We start from the raw sequence: 21,886 nt of genomic DNA, 5'->3' as shown, positions 1-21,886 counted from the left end.
TCTCCCTGTGCTGCACCTCAAATACTGTGTTCAGTTCTGGGTCCCTCACTACAAGAGAGATAGTGAACTAGTGGAGTGGGTCCAGATAAAGACAGCAAAGCTGGTGAAGGGCCTGAAACACAAGTCTTATGAGGAGTGGCTGAGGGAACTCAGCTGGTTTAGTCTGGAGAAGAGAAAGCTCAAGGGGGGACCTTATCGCTCTCCACAACTATCTGAAGGGAGTTCAGAAGGAACCTCTGTAGTGAGGTGCGGGTCAGTCTCTTTTCCCAAGTAACAAGTGATACAACAAGAGGTAACAGCCTCAAGCTGCACCAGGCGGGGTTTAGGCTGGACATTAGGAAAGATTTTTTCTCTGAAAAGGTAGTCAGTTATTGGAACAGGCTGCCCAGGGAAGTGACGGAGCTTCCCTGGAAGCATTCAAACTGTGTAGATGAGGCCGTTAGTGACATAGTTTAGTGGTGGTCTTGACAGTCCTGTGGGAATGGTTGAACTTAATGATCTTAAAGGCCTTTTACAACCTAGTTGATTCTATGAGTCTGCGCACACCACAGATTATCAGATGCATCCCATTAAAATTCTCTTGAATGAAAAAGATTTTCAAAATGAGCATTACTCACTGTCTTAAGCCAGTGGGTTTTTCTATGCCATATTTCTCCCAGTTTATGAAATCCAAGAGGTTTTATTACCTTGTATTCTGTGGAATCAAGTTAGCTTCGGAAGATTGATTTACATTCAGTGAGCGTTGCTTGTAAGAGCAAAAGTTCAGAGTGTTTTTTTTGTGACAATGCCACATAAGTTGTAAAGTACATTTTCCTTATATAAATTGAATGTGAGAATGGAAGTTTCAGAAAAAAATTAGCAAATAACTGAGCATAAGCAACTATAAGAAGCCAGCTTGAAAGCATCTTTTTGTTTGATTTGAAATATTCTGTATTCATTACTTTTTCAATATTAAGTACTTACTGTATTTTTATTGTGGAACAGGTATGTTTTCTGCATTTGCTTCCATAGAAAAACTGTAGCAAAACTCCCACTCTGAAAGAGCTGTATTGTGCTTGGGTATTACTTATGCCACTTGTGTGTGTTTGGCATCTGCTCTTTTTTTGTGCCAGTATCAAGAGGGATTGCTAAGGAAGCCTTGTAGCACAGGTATTGCCTCAATGAATATGTGTGACACAGCAAATGCACCAGCCAGATTTATAGCTGTGAAGAGGCAGCTGACTCCAGTACCACTGGCTGGGCTGCTTGCCAAGTCTGAGGGTTTGGAAGGTGAAGGAGATTGACCTGTTACAGATCTCTCCTGCAGAGAGTAAGTTATCAGATTGAACTGGTGATGCATCAATGAAAGCATGACCAAATGCTATTAAGATCACGAGTACATTAGTTGTTCTTTGCAAACGCTTTTCCCATGTGGCAGAAACAAGAAACTTGCCCCTTCATGAAAATTAGACAGTAATCTGCATTCATTTAAAGTGGGCAGTTACTGTGGGAACCTGTGAAGGTGTAAAACTACTTGAGGTTTATTACATGGGAGGTACTGCATCGGAAGTTGTTTCTGAAAAGGCATACAAAGACGCAGGTTCATATTCAGACTTTTTAATCTGTAATTTTTATTTTGTTTTTAAGGAGGGTGGTTAAAGGTTTCTTTATGAAAACTGTGAGATACCACTAACAGGTTGGTTAGTCTCAGCTAAAGCAAGAGACTTTTTTCAGGGGTTAGTGGCACCTGCACAGTGTAATTGCTATAACTGTAATATCATATGGATTTCGTTCAATGTAGCTTGATACAAAGTAGTGTGGTATCAGAAGGCATCTAGATACAACACAGAAAAGCCAATTTAATACACCGTGTTTGATTTTACACTGCATTTCACAGTAACAGTGTAGACATAATTACAAATATTACTGTCACTAGGGGAATAGTGCAAAAATGTCTGGACAGCCAGCATTAGCGATCTGCAGCAATGAGGCATCAGTATTAAACTTCACATGCTTCTGGCATCCATTTCCCTTACTATACTTGTCTAACAAGCTGTATTTATAGAATAAGATAATTTTATTTTCTTTTCATATGAATTGAATGGAACACTGAAGGAAGCATTCATGCACTACTGACACTGTGTTACAATGCCAGGTTAGCCTGCCCATCCACTGTTCCATCAGCACTGGTTTACACCACTATCAGTCATTGCCAGGTGCTAATATGTCTTGCTCATGGGAAAGATGCTGTAGCCTCTGGACTCTGTGCCTGTGCTTCTCTGTTCTTGCAATGAAATACAATTTCCTAATTGTAATTCCGTTACTTCCTAATGTATAATTTTAGTCTTCCTTACTGTGTTTCTTGCCTAGGAGCACTTCTCTTTGGCGGATGAGGACTGCCGATCATTCTTTCTGTTTGCAGCCCTTGTCACAGGCCACAGAAACTTGCACTATTAGCCTCAGATAATAAGGTTGAGCAACAAAAAGAAAGGCATGTTTTTGTTGCTCTTGCCACAATGCTTAAACTCATGAGGCTCAAACTGAGCTATTTCATCTCAATGCAAAACTCTTCACCTTGAGAAACAGAGAAGAGATGCCAATGCTTAGGCTTATTCTGAAATAACTGCTTGAAATAACTAGCATTAGTGGATGTATCTGCTGTGATCTTAAACTGTAATAAACCTGAAGTTATAGTTCACAATGATACTTGCCGCTGTGCTAGATTCGAATTTATGGAATAAAAGTGTCTTTGATAGCAAAGATGTTAGCATTTGATGAATTGATTTAAGATATAGTAATGTATAGCAATAATGTATTAAATACAACAGTGTGGCATTTTGTGACTGTAACAGTATCTAGGACCAGTGAAAAGGGATCTGAATTGAGCTGTGAAGATCTGCAAACAAAATATTTCACTTCCCAGTTGCTTTGATTTGTATAGAAAATTTCATTAGGGAGCACAGATACGTTTTGTTGAAATACTATATGTGTTAAATATAGTTGCTTATGCTGTACCCAGTAGGCACCTCTCTATGTTAAAGTTGATGTGCCAGTGCTTAATAGCATGTCAGTGTGATATGGGTGAAGGATGATGCAGAGATCTGAGCTGATGCTGGCTGAGCTCCCCATAACGCTGTGGTAGCATGATTGTGCCAACTAAGAGGCTGACTAATCATCTAAGCTAATCATTATAGTGTCATATTTGTTAGTAAAATCAGTAATTTCTTTCCAAATTTATAGTTCTGGCAAATGTTTAATATTTTTAGATTTTTTCCCCCACTCAGAATGGATCATCCTTAAAAAACATACAAGAAATAAAGTTATCTGATATCCTTTGTGCATCTCTGATATATTATTCAGTCTCAAGCCTGTTTTGTCTTCTAAGACATGTAGAAATAAACTCTTCAAATGAATAATGACTCCTGTTTCACAAAACCGTGAAAAAAAATTCATAGCCTGTTTATCTGTGATTCTGTACTGGATCATTGTAATACATAGCAGTAAGGTTGCTGGTCAGTTGTAATTTGTGCAATTGTAAAATAAAGATAATTTGTTCATAATGTTATCTTTCTCTGTAGACCTCAACTGCTACTGTCAATATAGTGGTGACAGATGTAAATGACAATGGACCAGTGTTTGATATGTTTCTACCTAAAAACCTGTCTGTACAGGAAGAGGAAGCCAATGCTTTTGTTGGTCAAGTAAGGGTAAGTTATTGACTGTGAAGAGTTAAATTGTTTATTACCCAAACTTCCCAGGCTGTTAGGAATGACCACAAAACAATTGTGCCTTAGATCAGCTCATATAAAAACGTGTTAGGTTTAAACGCAAACTGTCTGTTGTCCGTTTGCTTAATATGCTTTTATGCTTCTTTTCTATGCTTAATATCTAAAGAGCTTTTTTTCATTTATGAATAGCACATTAAAATACTGGTTTTGAAGACACACCAGTGTAAGAGCTTTCTTGTAACAGATTTACAGTGTTACAATGTTGTTGCCACTCACTGATTTATTTTAAAATATTTTTCTAACGTACTGAAAGAGTGATATGTATGTATATGGAGTTGTCACACATCTAGAAAATTTTAAGGCATTAAAGGGAAAAAAAAAGGTTAAACTGTTGACTGAAATAATTGATCACCTGTCATGGAAATAGATGGGGCTTGAAGCATGCATCACTTTTTTTTTTTTGGAAAAGTTATTTTTTTCTAAGATAGGTGAAAGAAGTAAGTATGAATTGTTTGGGGTGTTTTATACTATTAGTTGAATATAGTGTTTCATATTTCCTTCAATGATTGAATAACTTTGTGGGTTACCATGAAAGCTGGATGCAGTAAGAGCTGCAGGTAAAAGATAAATTTGGAAACATGTTTTTTCAGGACGTTAGACAAAAAAATCTGCCTTTCTTTCCAGTAGCAACCATATCAATAAAAAAATGGGAGCTCCTTAACTGCCGTATTAGCAGTACCTTCAGAAAGAATATAACATTTTGGGTATCATAGGAACCAGATTGGGAGGCATATAACCATAATAACCATGTCTCCTTCCAAATTTTTATTGTTCACTACGACAGCCATCAGTGTTTCTTGTCTATCATCTTTCTTGTTAATGTTGTGGGTTTTTTGTGTGAACTTTAATTGTTTTCTGGTATTTATAAGTTAAAAAAATGCTTTTCTGGGATAAGTTTGACTTTCCTTGCAATTTTGTTCATTCAAGTTATACTTTAGGTTTTGTAGACTTCTTCAGTACAGTTCCAATTATGCTGAAATGGTTCTACATATGTCTGTGCTATGCTTGCTGGTACCATTAAAGGTGGGTACTGTGCTGAAGCAGTCCAAGCTCAGGTGTAATTTTTAAGGGAAATAACTTTTGTCAGTATTGGTGAAGACAACAATTTTTCTAATTTTTTTTTATTTTTTTTTTACTGACTGATTGAAATTTCAGGCATGTCAAAGGCTGTTTTGAAGCCTTGGACATACACAAATTAGGATCCCCACAATTAAATCAGTTTTCATAAATTGGTAAGTTATTGCTTTAGGTTTTGTGATTGCATTTATCTTATACGGTCATCTTTCATTTTACATCCTAAACTCTGTGGACGTGATATTTCAGATCAGTAACAAGTATCTTTAAAATTAATTCTGAGTTTTTCCAGGTGCCCTCAAGGTGCAATAATCTACTCAAACACTAGATTCAATAAATAAAACAAGTTATTGCAATAGAACCTCTCTTTCTTGTAAATTTGTATAATTTCTAAGTTGTGTTGAAGTGAAAATATATAATGAAATCTTGTAATAGCTTATTCCTAGTTGTGGAATGACAGAAACTGGTTATGTCATTCATTGTCACATTTATCACCAGTCTTAATTCCTAGCTGTTGTGGTTTAATCCCAGATGGCAACTAAATACCATGCAGCCTCTAGCTCACCCACCCCACACCACTGGTGGGATGGGGAGGAGAATCAAAAAACAGGTGAAACCTGTGGGTTGAGACAAGAACCATTTAAAAATTAAAATAAATAAAGTACAATAGAATATTACTACTAATAATAATACTAATGAAAAGGATAATAACAAGGAGAGAGAGATATAAAACTTACAAAGCAACAAACAATAGCGGTGCACAAAACAATTGCTCACCATCCTCTGACAGATATTCATCCTGACCTGAGCAGCCATTGGTCCCTCCTGGGTAACTCCCCCCACTTTATGTACTGTGCATGATGTGCTGTGGTATGGAATACCCCTTTGGCTAGTTTGGGTCAGGTGTCCTGTCTCTGCTTCCTCCCAGCTTCCTGTGCCCCTCCTGAGAGACTGAGAAGTCCTTGACTTAGGGTAAGCATTACTTCACAATGACTAAACATCGGTGTGCTATCAACATTTATTCTTTGATTAAAACTGAAACATAGCACTGCACCAGCTACTAGGAAGAAAATTAACTCTGTCCAGATGAAACCAGGCCACCAGTATCTGTATGGAAAAAGCTTTCACTTTAAAGCACAAATTCTGAATGTAATTTCTACTGTTTCATATTCACAAATGCTAATAGATAGTATAGAAAAGAGTGATTTGGGCATTTGGAAATTTTTTCTTGCTTCAGGAAGATTATTGAAATAATGATGATAAGCATTTAGGTGTAGCTATGTTGTTTGAGGATATTCTTTAAAATCTGTAATAGCTTTTGTTATGATGTGCTTCACAGTACATTAGAACTGCAGTAGGTATGGCAAAGGTTTCTACGGGAATACATTGTGTATTAGAAACTGTAATGTGGGTAAAATATAAAGGCCTATTTTAGATGAAAATAGCCTGGTAAAAGAACGTAGTCCTTATTATGTCATGCATTTTCACTACCAAGAATTGAACCACTGACTGGCATGTCTGCTTTTCAGGATGCCTTTTACTATATTCATTTGAAACAGAAACCTGAAATCCACCAGAGTAAGCAGTGATATAAATTATTTAAAAACAAAAAAAAAAACAACCAACCCCCCCAACCCCAAACCAAAAAACACAAAACCCCCAAACAGGTTCAGTGGTGTCTCTTTCCCCTTTGAATGCTGCCTTCCCATTTTTTATGGGGAAAAATATAGCAATATACTACCTTAAAACCCAAAGAGATATGGACCCTGCTGTTTATTGAGACAGAGGACCTGGTGACGAAAGATACAGAAGAGGTGCTCAACTACTTTGATGCCTCAGGGTTTTTTTTACAGGTAAGGTTTGGTATCAGGATCATCAGCTGCCTGAGCCCAGTTGTCAGTCTGGGGCAAGAAAGCATTATCCATTGAAGTTATGGGCTGCTTAAGGAAATAAGACATAAGCATAATACCACCTAATGATCTGGATGCTGAATGATTGACCAAACTGCCTCCAGAGGTTCCTCTCAACTAAATTAATTTTGTTTCTCATCAGCTTATTATTTGAATGTATTTTATAGTGAAATTCATTATTTTCTTTATGCAAGATCCACGAAAATCAATTCTTAAATGCTTTGATTGTTATGAGCAGCTACTTCCTCCCCCAGACCCAAATGCTAGTTGACTTGATAGTAATGCTGGTAGGTCTGATAATACATTCATTCTATGATATCAATAAGTAGAAAGGGTCAGCCGTAAGAAATTTATCAGTACCTAAATAAATGTTAGAAATAGTCTGGATAATGTGAAAAGCTATTGAAATGTTTTTCCCATTCTTGACATAGGGCTTGTCTTTCTTTCTTCTCATGAGACCACAAAACTTCATGTATCTTGTCTGCTCATCTGTTCTAAACAAGTGGTGAATTTCATTCACCACCCTTATTTTGTTCTCTCTCTCCTAATACAGATAAGGTTATAAGCAATTTGGGGTATAAAACCAATTAGGTCAAATGCTCCCGTGAATAACTCCTGCTGCAGACAAGAGATTTCTGTGCTCTGCTTTGTTTTCTTTTTTTAGAGTGGGAACTTAAAAGGCATTCCTAAAAGAGCTTACTTAACTTGATTCCCAAGTAGATGTAGAACAAGGGCAATGAAAGATTTTCTGTCAAAAAGGGGATAAGTCATTACAGGCAGGGAGACAATAGTCCCAGTATGAAGTGCTCTCACTCTAGCCACTCTGATGGCTCTTTGTCTGCCAGCTAGAGTTCCTGAAGGCACTCTACACAGGCATAGAAGTGCTTCCTGTGGGGATTTAAGGATTTAAGTAGCATATGAATATTAAAAGAACAAAAGCTGGAAAGGATAAGGCTGGAAGTGTAGTGGGTGTATTTCAAATCCCTTTTATTTTACACAGTGTTGCCTAAATTGGGGCAGCTGGAGGTGTATTAGATTCCCTGCTGTTCTTTCATGTCTGATTATGGGGACCCCCAGCAAGACAGGAGGAAAATTGCTGCATGAAATTCTCTACAAAAGACCAACAGGAAACAAAATGCTTCAAATGGGAAAATTGAAAATTAAATGCAGGCACCTTATTGTCTACTGCAGTCTAAAACAGCTGAGGTCCTGCTGAAGATAGTCTGAATTATTCGTGTAGTATAGTGTATTATTTATCAGTACCAGGTGCATAGGAGGTAAAAAAGTGGAATGAAATTTAGGTGAGGATCAATGTATCAACTGCAAAATCACATTCTTGTTCAGTGAAAGACAGTCCTGAGTAGTTTGTTACAGACTTCAAAAATGCAGTCTGTGGTTAAATAAGAAGCTGTTGACCTGATGGGGCCCAGGAGAGAAAAACAAATCACTCAACTGAAGTTTTTGATCATCTGTTTTTTATATTTATCCATATTCTTTCACACACATCCATTGTTTGTTTATCGTAGGCATATTTTTGTGTCACTGATCAGCGCTGTTTGAAATCTCCAATGTTAACGCTTTGGTATCAAGGGGAGATGAAAGAAAATGAGAAGGCAAATACAGATTCTGGGGTGTATTAGAAGGGCGGTGGTTAGTAGGTCGAGAGAGGTCCTCCTTCCCCTCTACTCTGCCCTGGTGAGACCGCATCTGGAGTATTGTGTCCAGTTCTGGGCCCCTCAGTTCAAGAAGGACAGGGAGCTGCTGGAGAGAGTCCAGCGCAGGGCAACAAAGATGATTAAGGGAGTGGAACATCTCCCTTATGAGGAAAGACTGAGGGAGCTGGGTCTCTATAGTTTGGAGAAGAGGAGACTGAGGGGTGACCTTATCAGTGTCTATAAATATATAAAGGGGGAGTGTCACGAGGACGGAGCCAGGCTCTACTCAGTGGCAAACAATGATAGGACAAGGGGTAATGGGTACAAACTGGAACACAAGAGGTTCCACTTAAACTTGAGAAGAAACTTCTTCTCAGTGAGGGTGACGGAACACTGGAACAGGCTGCCCAGGGAGGTTGTGGAGTCTCCTTCCCTGGAGACATTCAAAACCCGCCTGGACGCATTCCTGTGTAACATTATCTAGGTGTTCCTGCTCCGGCAGGGGGATTGGACTAGATGATCTTTCGAGGTCCCTTCCAATCTCTAACATACTGTGATACTGTGATACTGTCATAGTAGTTGATAGTTGAGAGTCCATGGATTTTTGTTATGAAAGGAATTCTTATTTTTGTCTGCCTGACAGCTTGCTGCATCCTAGTGTGGGTTTAAGCCCTTTCATCTATTTCAGCCTGATGTGTATTAAATCTTCTGAATCCGTTGTTTTATGTCTCTAATACATGGCCATTTAGTATTTTGATGGCTGATTCTGTTTGTTTAGATTTGGCTGTTCAGATTTCTGTCACTAGGGTAAGAAACTATGGTTTACCTGAGTTTACAGATTAGAATGGTTTATACTGGGCTGCCAAACTTGTGACTGTAGTCTGTCATTATACATGTTCTGTGACTTGAACAGTTGTCTAGATTAGTGATTCATTTTTTGAATGGTATATAAGGAGAAGTTGAAGATTTTTCTTGTGCTGCATCAGATGTCTTTGCTCTAATATTCATATCTTGTGGCCTTTATATATGTAATAGATATAAGAAAACTATTTTCCTCCAAGTATTCTTCTGTGAACAAGAGAAGACAATAGAACACAACTGAAAGTGCTTTAGGGGCCTGACTGCTGCGATAAGTAGTTTCAAATCCAAAAGTTGGTTGTTATGTTCCATCTTGAATTATAATCCCTTCTAATTAGGTGGTTTTATGACAAGAGACAGCAGTCTAGAGAAATGACAAAAATAACTTTAAAATGGATTAACGTATTAGAGAAATATTTGGAAGCCCAGCCAAATGTGGAGATTTTAAACAGTACATTTCATCTGTGGTTTAGACAGCTTTGGTTTTTATATTTGCTGGTATGTATGTTCATTGGTTTAATCTCTGAATTACTTGATCATATCATTGCTACAGAACATGCTCATCATAAAAGCAAAATTTTTAATCATCTTTCAACTAAAAACAGGCACTGCAAGTTCCTGTTTAGGATTTGATTGCATGCCAGACTGAAGAAAGTCTATTTTTAAGTGTTACAATGTGATTAACTTTTGTAGGAAGTTCCCCAGTCCATTAAATCATGTTTTTGCAACCATGAGCTTTCCGATTTTCATTTATTTTAATTTATACTTGCTTGTAGAGTTTAACTGTTCTTACTGTATATTTTTATTTAGAGTCACATTTAACTGGTTTCCAAACTAACCCTCCAGATGTACTGGAATTGGCATTGACTATGAAAGTAATTATCAAAGGTTTTCCTTTCTTTTTTAATGGCTAAAATATGTCAGTATTTGAAAATTTACCATGTGTTACTTTTACCCTACCAAATTACACTAAATATAGTTATGAAAAAACTTATAAGCTGGTATGACTTGGTAAGTCATGGTAAGATACTTTTTCTTTTGAAAAGCTCCTGGAGGACATACTACAAAACCTGTAGTGTTTTTCAAAAGCATGTGTGGGTAAGGCATTAGTTGTCATCTTGAAGAAGGAGCTGGCTTGGAATTTCAAGATGATAGCCAAAATTTAAGTGTGCTGCCTGTATTTCGTTTTTGCCTCTTCGATTTTTTTAGACCAGCTACACCCAATTGGATTGGCCCAGCCAGTGATAAATCACTGAATTTGCCCCCTGATATTACAGTACCTAATTTTATTTTATATTCTTTATATCTTTCTTCATCAAGTAATCTTGTGCAGGCCAACCGTTCAGAACACTTTAGATTTATCACACATTGTACTTAAGTCTCAGACTCTTCTTGCAGTGTAACGCTGAGTTTTGTGGCATATCAGAATTTATATAGCAGAATCAGATACAGCCTTTGTATCTGAAACTTGTAGAAAACCTGCAAGTCTCTAAATTTTTTTTTCTTTGTTTAGTATAATTTAAATCTCATTTTTATAGGATGGTCTGTAGAAATTAACTCTTGTAGGTTTGGGGGCTGTGACAGAGTATTGCAGCTATCTGTAATGGGCATACAGCAATACCATGTATGTTTAGGAGCATGATTTATTAATTTAACTGCATGAAGCAAGAGAAAATGTGTGTGAAACTGTTGGTAACACTGGAAGGACAAAAACATCTCCATGTTTCTTTAAAACTTTTGACATTATTTTAAGCCCAGGTGACAGAAATCTTTCAAAACTGTTGGGAATTACAGAGCAGTCAGTCTCACCTCAGTGCCTGGCAAAATCTTGGAGCAGATTCTCCTGGAAGGCATGCTAAGGCACATGAAAATCAACAAGGTGCTTGGTGACAGCCAGCACGGCTTCACTAAGGGGAAATCCTGCCTGACCAATTTGGTGGCCTTCTATGTTGGGGCTACGGAACTGATTCACAGGGGTAGAGCAGTTGGTGTCATCTACCTGGACTTGTGTAAAGCGTTCAACACTGTCCCACATGACATCCTTGTCTCTAAACTGGGGAGACATCAATTTGATTGATGGACCGCTGGATGGATAAAGAACTGGCTGGATGGGTGCACATAAAGAGTTGTGGTCAATGGCTCAATGTCCAGCTGGAGACCAGTAACGAGTGGTGTCCCTCAGGGATCAGTGCTGGGACCGGTCTTGTTCAACATCTTTGTCACTGACATGGACAGTGGGATTGAGTGCGCCCTCAGCAAGTTTGCCAATGACACCAAGCTGTGTGGTTCGGTTGATATGCTGGAGGGAAGGAATGCCATCCAGAGGGACCTTGACACGCTTGTGAGGTGGGCTGATGCCAACCTCATGAAGTTTAACCATGCCAAGTGCAAGGTCCTACACCTGGGTCAGAGCAATCCCAGGCACAGCTACAGGTTGGGCAGAGATGAAATTCAGAGCAGCCCTGCAGGGAAAGACTTGGGGGTGTTGGTTGATGAGAAAACGAACATGAGCTGGCTTCAGTGTGCGCTCACAGCCCAGAAAGCCAACCGTATCCTGGGTTGCATCAAGAGGAGTGTGACCAGAAGGTCAAAGGAAGTGATCCTGCCCCTTTTCTCTGCTCTCATGAGACCTCACCTGGAGTATTGTGCGCAGTTCTGGTGTCCTCAACATAAAAAGGACATGGAACTGTTGGAACAAGTCCAGAGGAGGGCCACGAGGATGGTCAGGGGACTGGAGCCCCTCCCGTATGAAGACAGGCTGAGGAAGTGGGGCTGTTCAGGCTGGAGAAGAGAAGGCTGCATGGAGACCTCATAGCAGCCTTCCAGTATCTGAAGGGGGCCTATAGGGATGCTGGGGAGGGACTCTTCATTAGGGACTGTAGTGATAGGACAAGGGGTAACGGGTTAAAACTTAAACAGGGGAAGTTTAGATTGGATATAATGAGGAAATTCTTTCCTGTTAGGGTGGTGAGGCACTGGAATGGGTTGCCCAGGGAAGTTGTGAATGCTCCATCCCTGGCAGTGTTCAAGACCAGGTTGGACGAGGCCTTGGGTGATATGATTTAGTGTGAGGTGTCCCTGCCCATGGCAGGGGGGTTGGAACGAGATGATCTTAAGGTCCTTTCCAACCCTAACTATTCTATGATTCTATGATATTTTCATTTGTGTAGAGCATGTAATGAATGAAATAGGGAAATGAAAGATCTGCATCCTTCCCTCAAGCTGCAGAGTTTGCTGGAATACTGGAGAATGCTGGTCTCCTGAAATGGTGGAATGGTGGAATGCTGGTCTTGTGTAAGAGATCAGGAGTTTTGCTGGGGTGGGTAGGTGTTGTGGGGAACTTGTGCCCCTCAGAAAGACCCAAACGAAAACCTAATCTGGAGAGAGTTAGGTTGATGTCAATGTGGTCCTTAATAAGTGTTTCAACTTGCAGCTTTAATGAGGGGGATACCTGTTATGTTTGCCTCTCCTTTATGGACAAGTATTAATACAAGTATTAATAACAACACACTGCCTTATTTTGCTGGTTTGTAGCTCCATCAGTCTGAGCATAAATCCTCAATTAACCTTCCTAAATCCTGTTACCCATTGTGAGCACAAATTGTGGATATTAGCAGGAGGTTTCTTTTGAAAAGAATGATAATGATATAATTCATGTTGTTGACATTTAAGCTCTTGTCATTATATTTCATAGTTAATGATTCTTCAAGAGATATTTTTGTAATTCAGATCTCCCAGATTCATGTTTTCAAGCTGTTTGAGATGGAGGAAGATAATTTGTTACTCTGGAACACTGTTGGTTTATATTCATGAGAGTTTCTTAATGATATTGAAACACGGTAATGCAAATTCAAATTTAGCACAACAGATAAAGGCTCTCACCTTGTAGGTTATTGTATCTCCATTAAATGTGGGATATGTTTTCTGGGGGAAATAAAGTTATGATTCATTGATATTCCTAGGTTTCCAGCTTTTTCTCATCAGGCAGTACTTTAGGTTAGCCCCAAGAGAGATGGAAATGAGACTAGTCATGTAGATCTGAGTTACTAGAATGGTAGCAGTAGTTACTAGACACTCTTCAAAGGAATGTGCTTTTCCTAATTCTAAGTAAACATAATGAGATGGGAGAGGTAGAAATGTTCATCTCATCTTTCTGCATCTCTTGCAGCATAGGCAAGAGCAGCCAGTCAGCAAGGGATAATTTTGTTTCTTTTCTTTCTTAAATCCAATTTATACCCCTGCAGATGCTCTCAGGTTAAAGAAAATAATTTACCTTCAACCTGTGTAAAGCAGTCTCCTCTATCCTGACTCAATCCATTTTGTTTAGGCCACGTGGACTTAAATGAATTTATGAGCTCTTCAGTTCTGTAACACTGGTGTAGGAAATTTGCCTATCAGGCTGCTTGAACCAGTTTCAGTAAGAACAGAAGAAAACCTCTGAGCATGTAGAGGGATGGTTCTGAATTTTTCTTTTACAGGGAATAGCAAAATCATCTTAGTTTCCTGTCCTGATTTACTAAGTGTGTTGCATGTGATTGCAAGTGATCAAACACTGCACTGTGTTGACAGATCTTGGGGATAACACAGTGGGTGGGAACTCAAGTGTTGCAGTAGTGCTTGCGTGATGGTTGAGAGTTGCTGTCTTGCTTGTTACCTCTACAAGCTCTCTTGTTGCTCTCTTCTGCCTCTACAAGCACTTGAACTGATAATTTTCTTCCCTTTCAAAACTGTAGGGATGAGGGGAAGGAAGACTTGGGTTAGGGCTGGATGCAAGAAAAAAGAAATCTAGCACAAAAACAAGGCAGAAATTAGTAGGTTCTTTTTTTTCAGTTGTCTGGTGTTGACATCCAGATGTGATGGGTGAAGAGCAAGTGATTGTCTTTGAAAATGTGGATTATCACTTGTGCTGCCCTCGAATTTGACAGCTTTGATTTATAATGGTGTCGGGGGGAATATGTTCTGCACATATCCTACACATACACTCAGGATCAAATGTGTAGGGATTTGAAGCTACAATGAGACAGTCTGCACTGTGGGGAATAGAAAGAAATCTGGCCAATTTTGTGCTCAGTGTTTGCCTTGATCTTTTTTCTCCTACTGGACCTTATGTAATAGAAGAAATTATTAAGAATGTTGGTTTAACCCGGAGAAAAATAGTATTTGTGATTTTTATTTCATTGTTATAGCTGAAAATAGACAAGGGAACTGGTTGCTGGAGAGACCTCAGAGCTGCATCCTTTCAGACCTTCTAGCAGATAGATTTTGGGAGCATTTGGAGAAAATGCTGCCTAGAAAAGTCAGGAGCAGGTGGTGGCAGAATCAAAACATCAGGGAGAGGTTCTTGATCTGATTTTGTAGTGTGCTGTTGGTCAGCTTGTGGAGCTTAGTCCCTTAAAGATCTACTCTATGTCTATTTCTGGAAAGGCTGACATAGCCTGGTTTTCCCACGAAGACTGGATTCATACTTGTGATGTCTCTGTGCAGAAGCTCAGACAGAGCCTGGAGTATCGTAATTCCAGGACCCTGAAAGTTGGTCTGAACTGAAGCAAGCCTGAGACTTGCTGGGGTCCAGGATTTCTACGGTTTTGCTGTCTGGCTGAGGGCATATGGCTCAGAGATTAGTAGAGGAGCATATAATGGATGTTACCTGGATTACTCTCATAGTTTCCAATGGTAGCAGTCTTTCAGATTACTTTTAGAAATACCTGTGGGGTTTTTGTTTGTTTGTTAACTCTGGCTATTTAGTATCAATTCAATTGCTGTAATAGAGTTTTGGCTTAAATTAGAGGCCAAGTAAGAGGACTGACTTCTCATGTGGTGGAGAATACGTCTTATGAAGGTGAATAGTGCTGTTAGTGTCTTATCCAGAAGCTCTGAAACTTACTCTGTGTTTCCTACACTTTTTCTTTTAGTGGGTCCGCGTGTCCATTACTGTTTAGTTTAAACTTTTCCTGACTAGCTTTCTAGTCGTTTTCGAGAATGTCATCCAGGAAGTCTTTCTGGCCGAAATCAGTTATTTCTATGGAGAATATAGAATTGCTTATAAACTAAGCAAATCAAACATATGTTGAAAGATCACAGAATCATAGAAAGATGTGGGTTGGAAGGGATCTTAAAGATCCAACCCCTCTAGACCTTCCACTTCCACCTCACCTTTCACTAGACCAGGTTGCTCAAAGCCCCATCCAGTCTGGCCTTGAGCACTTCCAGGGGTGGGGCATGCACAGCTTCTCTGGGCAGCCTGTGCCAGTGCCTCATCACCCTCACAGGGAAGAATTTCTTCCTAACTGGGAAAAACTGGGGCTGTTCAGCCTGCAGAAGAGAAGGCTGCGTGGAGACCTCATAGCAGCCTTCCAGTATCTGAAGGAGGCCTACAAGGATGCCGGAGAGGGACTCTTCACTAGGGACTGTAGTGATAGGACAGGGAGGGGAATGGGTGTAAATTTAAACAGGAGAAGTTCAAGTTAGATACAAGGAAAAAGTTCTTTACTGTGAGGGTGGTGAGGCACTGGAATGGGTTGCCCAGAGAAGTGGCAAATGTTCCATCCCTAGCAGTGTTCAAGGACAGGTTGGAAAGGGCCTTGGGCAACATGGTCTAGTGTGAGGTGTCCAGGGTGTGAGGGTGGCAGGGGGGTTGGAACTGGATGATCCTAAGGTCCTTTCCAACCCTAAGCATTTCATGATTCCGTGATTCCATGATAATGTCTAATTTAAATTTACCCTCTTTCAGCTTAAAGCCATGTCGATTAAAGATGTTGATTAACAGGATGTGTTATCCATAGACTGGTCATTATGAAGTTGTAGTCATTACTGCTTAGCACATTGATATAGTGCAGGGGGAAAGCACACTGAAAATTTTCTTATTAACAGTTCTAATTAGCTTTTAATTGATTTTGAGGAAGATAAATGGTTTCATTACAAAGTCTTATAATGAACACCTTCACTGGAATTAAACATTCATGGAAACTTCCTGACAGTTTTTCAGATAACAAAACATGAAAATTTCTTACGATCTTCTCAGGTGTCTGTAGCCTCATTTATAAAGTCAAATGAAAATACCTTGGTCACAGAATGCCCTTTGTGTAATTTAGATAACCTTATTTATCAAGCAATAATTTAATTAAGAGGAGGAAAAATAACAGGTCAGCATTCAACCTATGTTATGGGCCTGGTAGCTCTAGGAAAAAACGTGAATTTTTCCTATCCCTGTAAAGGCAGTTATGTAATAGCAAGAATCATTTGGCTGATACTGAAATTTGAGACTTAGTTAAGTATCTGAGAAAAAAGATACCAACTGAACAAAAATCTGAATAGTTTCCTATTGCAATCATCTGCCTCTTCTGATTGAAGGAGAATAAGAATGAGATGCGGTTACATTTGGTTTTAAAGATCATGATAAACTATAGAAAGTTTAGGTCTTCAAAGAGGAATAATTAAAATATCATTGACAAACAAGTAAAAAAAAAAAAAAAATCTAACTAATGTGTGCATTCTAGCTATCAGCTGACTGCATCTATCTTTCATCTAAGTATGTACTACATAATGATCTGAGCAGCAGTGAAACACCTAAATCATAGAATCATAGAATAGTTAGGGTTGGAAAGGACCTTAAGACCATCTGGTTCCAATCCCCCTACCATGGGCAGGGACACCTCACACTAGACCATGTTGCCCAAGTCTCTGTCTAGCCTGGTCTTGAACACTGTCAGGAATGGAGCATTCACAACTTCTTTGGGCAACCCATTCCAGTGCCTCACCACCCTCACAGTAAAGAACTCCTTATATCTAACCTGAACTTCCCCTGTTTAAGTTTAAACCCATTCCCCCTTCTCATATCACCACAGTCCCTGATGAAGAGAAATCAGTGTGAAATAAAACTTCTCCTCAGACACTACCTAATATTGAAGATACTTTATCATTAGAAGTATCTGAGGGGTTGTCTTCATAAGCATCTAGTTTGTCTTCTGCTTAAGTGCACTGTTGTCCAAGGCTGAGCAACTAAATGTGTATTTTCTGCTGACGTCCAGTTGTGATCCAGTAAACCTACCTTCTGTCACTGCAAATTAAGAAATTTATTTATTTTAAAACATCAAAGAGAGTTCAGCAGCCGTAAACAAGAGATGCTGAATAGCCACACAAGCATTACTAGTCTGTAGATTATAACCCTAGCTTACCTTGTTACTCTCATGTAGGTACACCCTTGTAGGTATTTAAAATATGTGGTAGTACATGGTTCTTTTTTTCTGTTTCTTTAGGCCACAGACCCAGATGCTGGTGTTAATGGTCAAGTTCATTACAGTTTGGCAAACTTCAACAATCTTTTCCGAATCACATCAAATGGTAGCATTTATACAGCAGTTAAACTGAACAGAGAAGTAAGGGACTACTATGAACTTATTGTCGAAGCAACAGACGGAGCTGTGGACCCCCGCCGTTCAACACTAACTTTAGCGATCAAGGTACTGGATATCGATGACAACAGTCCTGTTTTTACCAATGCTTCCTACACTGTCTGTGTTCCAGAAAATCTGCCACCAGGCACTGTCTTCCTGCAAATAGAGGTAAGAAAGCATTATGGAGATAAGACGTTTTGTAAATGTTCTGCAATACTAAGCATGTTCCTATTTAAATAACTTGTCAGTGAGACTGCAGTAAGAGATTGCTAACTGAAGTGGGGAAAGTTATAACACTTAACAGACTGAAAAATGCTTGATATTTAGAGAGATACCTAAAAATACTTTGAAATTGAGGTTCATTTGGAGATAAGAGCAATTATTAAAAAAACAAAGAAACAACAAAACCTACATTGCTACTGTAATTTCTTGGAATAGTGTTTTACACATTTGAAGTACCTTTGATTTGTTTTTGGAAGCTGATCACATTAATTCTACCTGTTTATGTTAGTAACAAGAGAGAGCCTTATCTCGACTGATTTAGACACTTAAGTCAAATCTAGATGTCTAGCCTCATGTTAGACAGTTAATGGAGAAAAATATTTGCTTCCAGAAGCATTCCATCCAATACCAAGATCATCATCTAAGATAGCCAGGGTAAAGTCAAGTGAACACCTGGAGGTGTTGTCTTCTTCTCACTGACTAAACTCAGAGAAGTGACAGTTGTTCAAGGAGGAGCAAGATCTCTAAAGACAGATGAAATTCACTTCCTGCAAGCATTCTATGTCCTCCTGATATTTTGGTCAGCATCCTTTAATGAGAAGAACCTGTCCGAAGACAATTTCAACAAGAATGGTTTTCTCTGAACCTGACTGCAGATAAACCTAGTATCAAATTACAGCAAAAGCAATCACAATACTTCTTATCCTGATGAAAATTTAGATTCTTTTTCTAAATAGTTGTATAAAATAAAAACATTCATGCTGCCAGACAGGGTGAGATAAAATATCTGCTTGGCCCAGGATCCTCTCCCTGGCAGTAGCCAATATCAGATGCTCAGGGAAGAGAACAAGAACAGACTGAGCTTCCAGAATCCTTCCCAGAATATTGTGTTCATTTCCTTGCAATGGGTATCTCTGGATTTTACAACCTTAGCTGGACTTGTCTTCCATGTGGTTGTGTAATAGTGTTAAATGCATCCAATATTATTAGGATAACATAACAAAACTAAACTTGTTTGCAGTAGTTTGTTTTTTCTGTGTTTTTTAATCTAGGGGGGACTTTTTGTGCAAATGGGTTTTGTTTGGTTTTAAGTACTTTTTTTCTTTTCTGTGTGGCATGTTCTAGGCGAAGGACGTTGATCTTGGTTCTGATGTTAACTATCGAATACGAACAGAGGAAGCACTACAGTATTTTGCACTGAACAAGTATACAGGCGAGTTATCACTTCTGAAGTCCTTGGATTATGAATCATTCTCTGACACAGAAGCAACTTTCACCTTTCTTGTGGAAGCCTTCGACAGCAAGGGCACTATGCCACCCGGTCTTGCTACTGTCACAGTGAGAGTAAAGGTAAGAGGAATAACTTCTCAGTTGATAACATCCTCTTCTACTTGTTATGAAATACTTCATCAACCCTTACAGGTGACCTGAGGAAACAACAGAGCATGCTAGCAGTATGTCTGCTCTCCTGCTCTTTCACTTGTGTGGAGCTACTTCCTTTTAATGTTGTCAACTTGTTCAGTTAAACATACACCTTATAACAGCTATAATTACTTTTCTATTATGCCATTATGTAGTTAAATTTTGGATTGCAGATTTATAAAGTACAAGAATACCTGACACATATATAAATATTTAGTCCTTTAGAATCCCTGAAAGGTTGAAATACATACCTAATGGAATTGTCTGCAAAAATGACACCATCACGTTGCAGTTAAAGCTCTCATAAATTGTAATTTTATGAACCATTCAAGTGTATCGAGTGCTGAAGTGGCACACCACATCCTATATTTCAGACTCTGCTACTTGAAAATACAGAGCTGCAATGGAACAGGCTTATTTAGTGGTCTTGCACAATGAATCGTTTTTATACAGTGAGTTACAGCATCACCTCTGGGTTTCAGTTATCTCAGCAGTAACAGGGATAATGGTATTCTGTTTGGTAATGATCCACAAATGAAAAGCATTTGTAGCTGAAACATTAGCACTTACCCATCTTCATTTGGTTGATGTATTCATGTCCAAGAGGATAGGATATTTTAGGTGCTCTAAATCATGCCTCCTTGCATTTACAAAGGTGCCGTTCTGGAGCCAGTCAGTCAAGTCCTTTTGTGCAGCTGTTTCGTTTTTGTTGACTTTGTCAGTGAAGAACTGTGAGCTGTGGAAGAGAAGAGTGTTTAATTACTCGTATTTTAGCTAAGAGGCAAAAAATTGTAACAGCAACAAAAGCATAGCTCACAAATGTGAACTTCATATCTGGCAACTTCAGTTTAAATGTAAGTCTGTGGAACATATTTAGCATATATGAATCAGTCTCGGGTTCAGCTTACTGTGTATCTGCAGATGCTATGAATTGCCACATGATTTTGAGTAATTCTGTTTGTCAGTCTCTTCTGAGCTCAGAATTATTTTAGGGACAGTAAATGTCTCCAATTACTATCTTCAATGACAATGCAAGAAGGCTTCTACAAAACCTCTCTGCTTCTGCAAAATTTCTCATCCTGAGATGCAGGTTACCTATTTCCTAATAGTCTGCACTCTTTGCTGGCAATTTCCAAGTCAATCAAAGGAAATGTAGCTTTTGTCATTGTTCCCTGAGCATTTTTACTTACATTTTTTAAGGAGGAAGTTGCTCAAATCTGTTTTATTCCTAAAAGAAACTTTTTCCCAGCACAGTGAATTTTTGAAAGAATTAAGCATTTCTATATATTTGGGTGGTTTTGTTGGATTTTTTTAAAGGTACTTATTTTCAAATAGAACTGTATTCAGATAAACCACTGTAGTCTGTATCATAGGGCTGACCTAGCTGTATGATTGTGTGTATGTATTGTATTCATTAATGACAGGGTAAAGGGAAGCAGGACATTTCAACATGGTGGCCTTAGCATAACAGCAGCTTGTGCACTGTCGAAGGAGGTGATGTGGAAATAGGGAATTTAAGAAGAGGATTAGCAGAATCAAAAAATAGGTGTCTTGCTTTCCTGGAAACTCTTCCACATATGAGCGATAAAAAGGGAGCATGATGATACTTGTTTGGAAAGGCAGTATGTGAGAGGCTGGAATACAAGGCTGAAGCCAGAAGCAACAATTTCAGCAGTAAAAGGTGTTAAGCTGGGGACAGAACAGGGCCTGAAAGTAAGATCAAGCAGCTTGTATTTCAAATGAGAAAGGAAAGAAATTAAATCAAAGAAATTAAGTGAGTATTGTCATAGTCAGTGTGACAGGCTGATCAGTGGACATAATAAAATATTATATGAGTTGCTGAGAACAGTAGTATTTTGAGTGACAGTTGAGGAAATGGGAGAGGACTTGTGGAAAAAACATTTTGAATATCTCATTTTGTTGGGCAGATGTCATTACTGGGTAATATGTCAGATGGTAGAAATTCAGAACAAGGGATGTCTGGAATAGAAAGAATGGTTTAATTTGAGCTTGTAGGTGAGCTTTCCAGGTACAGAATTTACAAGGGCAGTGGAGGAAAAGGTGGAGGTTGAAATTAGAGCCTTGTGCTATTTCTGGTGAGATGATAAGGATCCACAAGAGGGCCTTGAATGGTTGATTCAAGACACAGAGCAGCAGAAGAAGGGTGCAGAGACTCAGAAGCCAAGTGGGAACAAGAACAGCAGAAGTAAAAAGTGTGTTGCAATGCAGTTTGGTTTTGTTCTTAATGGAAAAGACTCCTGTTCCCTTTGTTCTAAAGGGGGAGAGCTGACATGCCTTTGATGAGGGTTAAAAGTCCCAACGAGCACAGAGAGGGCGAGGCACTAAAGTTCCCTTGAGGATAGAGGCTGCATACACCTTGTACGGGGCCAACAGCGCATCCTACTAGCCTTACAGAGGGAACTGATTTCTTTCCAGCAGCTCAGTGAGGCTGTTTACAGGGCACTGAATCAGGCCCAAATTTTTGAATGCATGATGGCATAAATGACGTGGTATGTAGTGGTCTAGAGCCTCATGCGCAATGTATTGCCTATTCCAATCCAGGCTTTTATTTCTCAGCAATCTTA

At 39.0% G+C, this 21,886-nt stretch overlaps 1 protein-coding gene across 11 annotated transcripts in view; it reads left to right on the top strand.

Moving 5' to 3' along the window:
* Positions 1-21,886, top strand: part of PCDH15 (protocadherin related 15) — a 364,105-nt gene that overhangs the window by 216,341 nt on the left and 125,878 nt on the right. For all 11 annotated transcript variants that reach the window (XM_061446935.1, XM_061446952.1, XM_061446917.1 and 8 more), the window contains 3 exons: positions 3,558-3,686; positions 17,520-17,825; positions 19,005-19,229. In XM_061446935.1, coding sequence (XP_061302919.1) covers positions 3,558-3,686; positions 17,520-17,825; positions 19,005-19,229 — 660 coding nt within the window. The remainder of the gene's footprint in view (positions 1-3,557; positions 3,687-17,519; positions 17,826-19,004; positions 19,230-21,886) is intronic.

This window comes from Pezoporus flaviventris, unplaced genomic scaffold (genome assembly GCF_033815535.1).
Source record: "Pezoporus flaviventris isolate CSIRO_AGI_PZ_B2104156 unplaced genomic scaffold, CSIRO_AGI_Pfla_v1 ptg000001l, whole genome shotgun sequence".
In the NCBI taxonomy this organism is placed as follows: domain Eukaryota; kingdom Metazoa; phylum Chordata; class Aves; order Psittaciformes; family Psittacidae; genus Pezoporus; species Pezoporus flaviventris.
The sequence above is the reverse complement of the archived record's forward strand: the minus strand, read 5'-3'. Positions and strand labels throughout refer to the sequence as shown.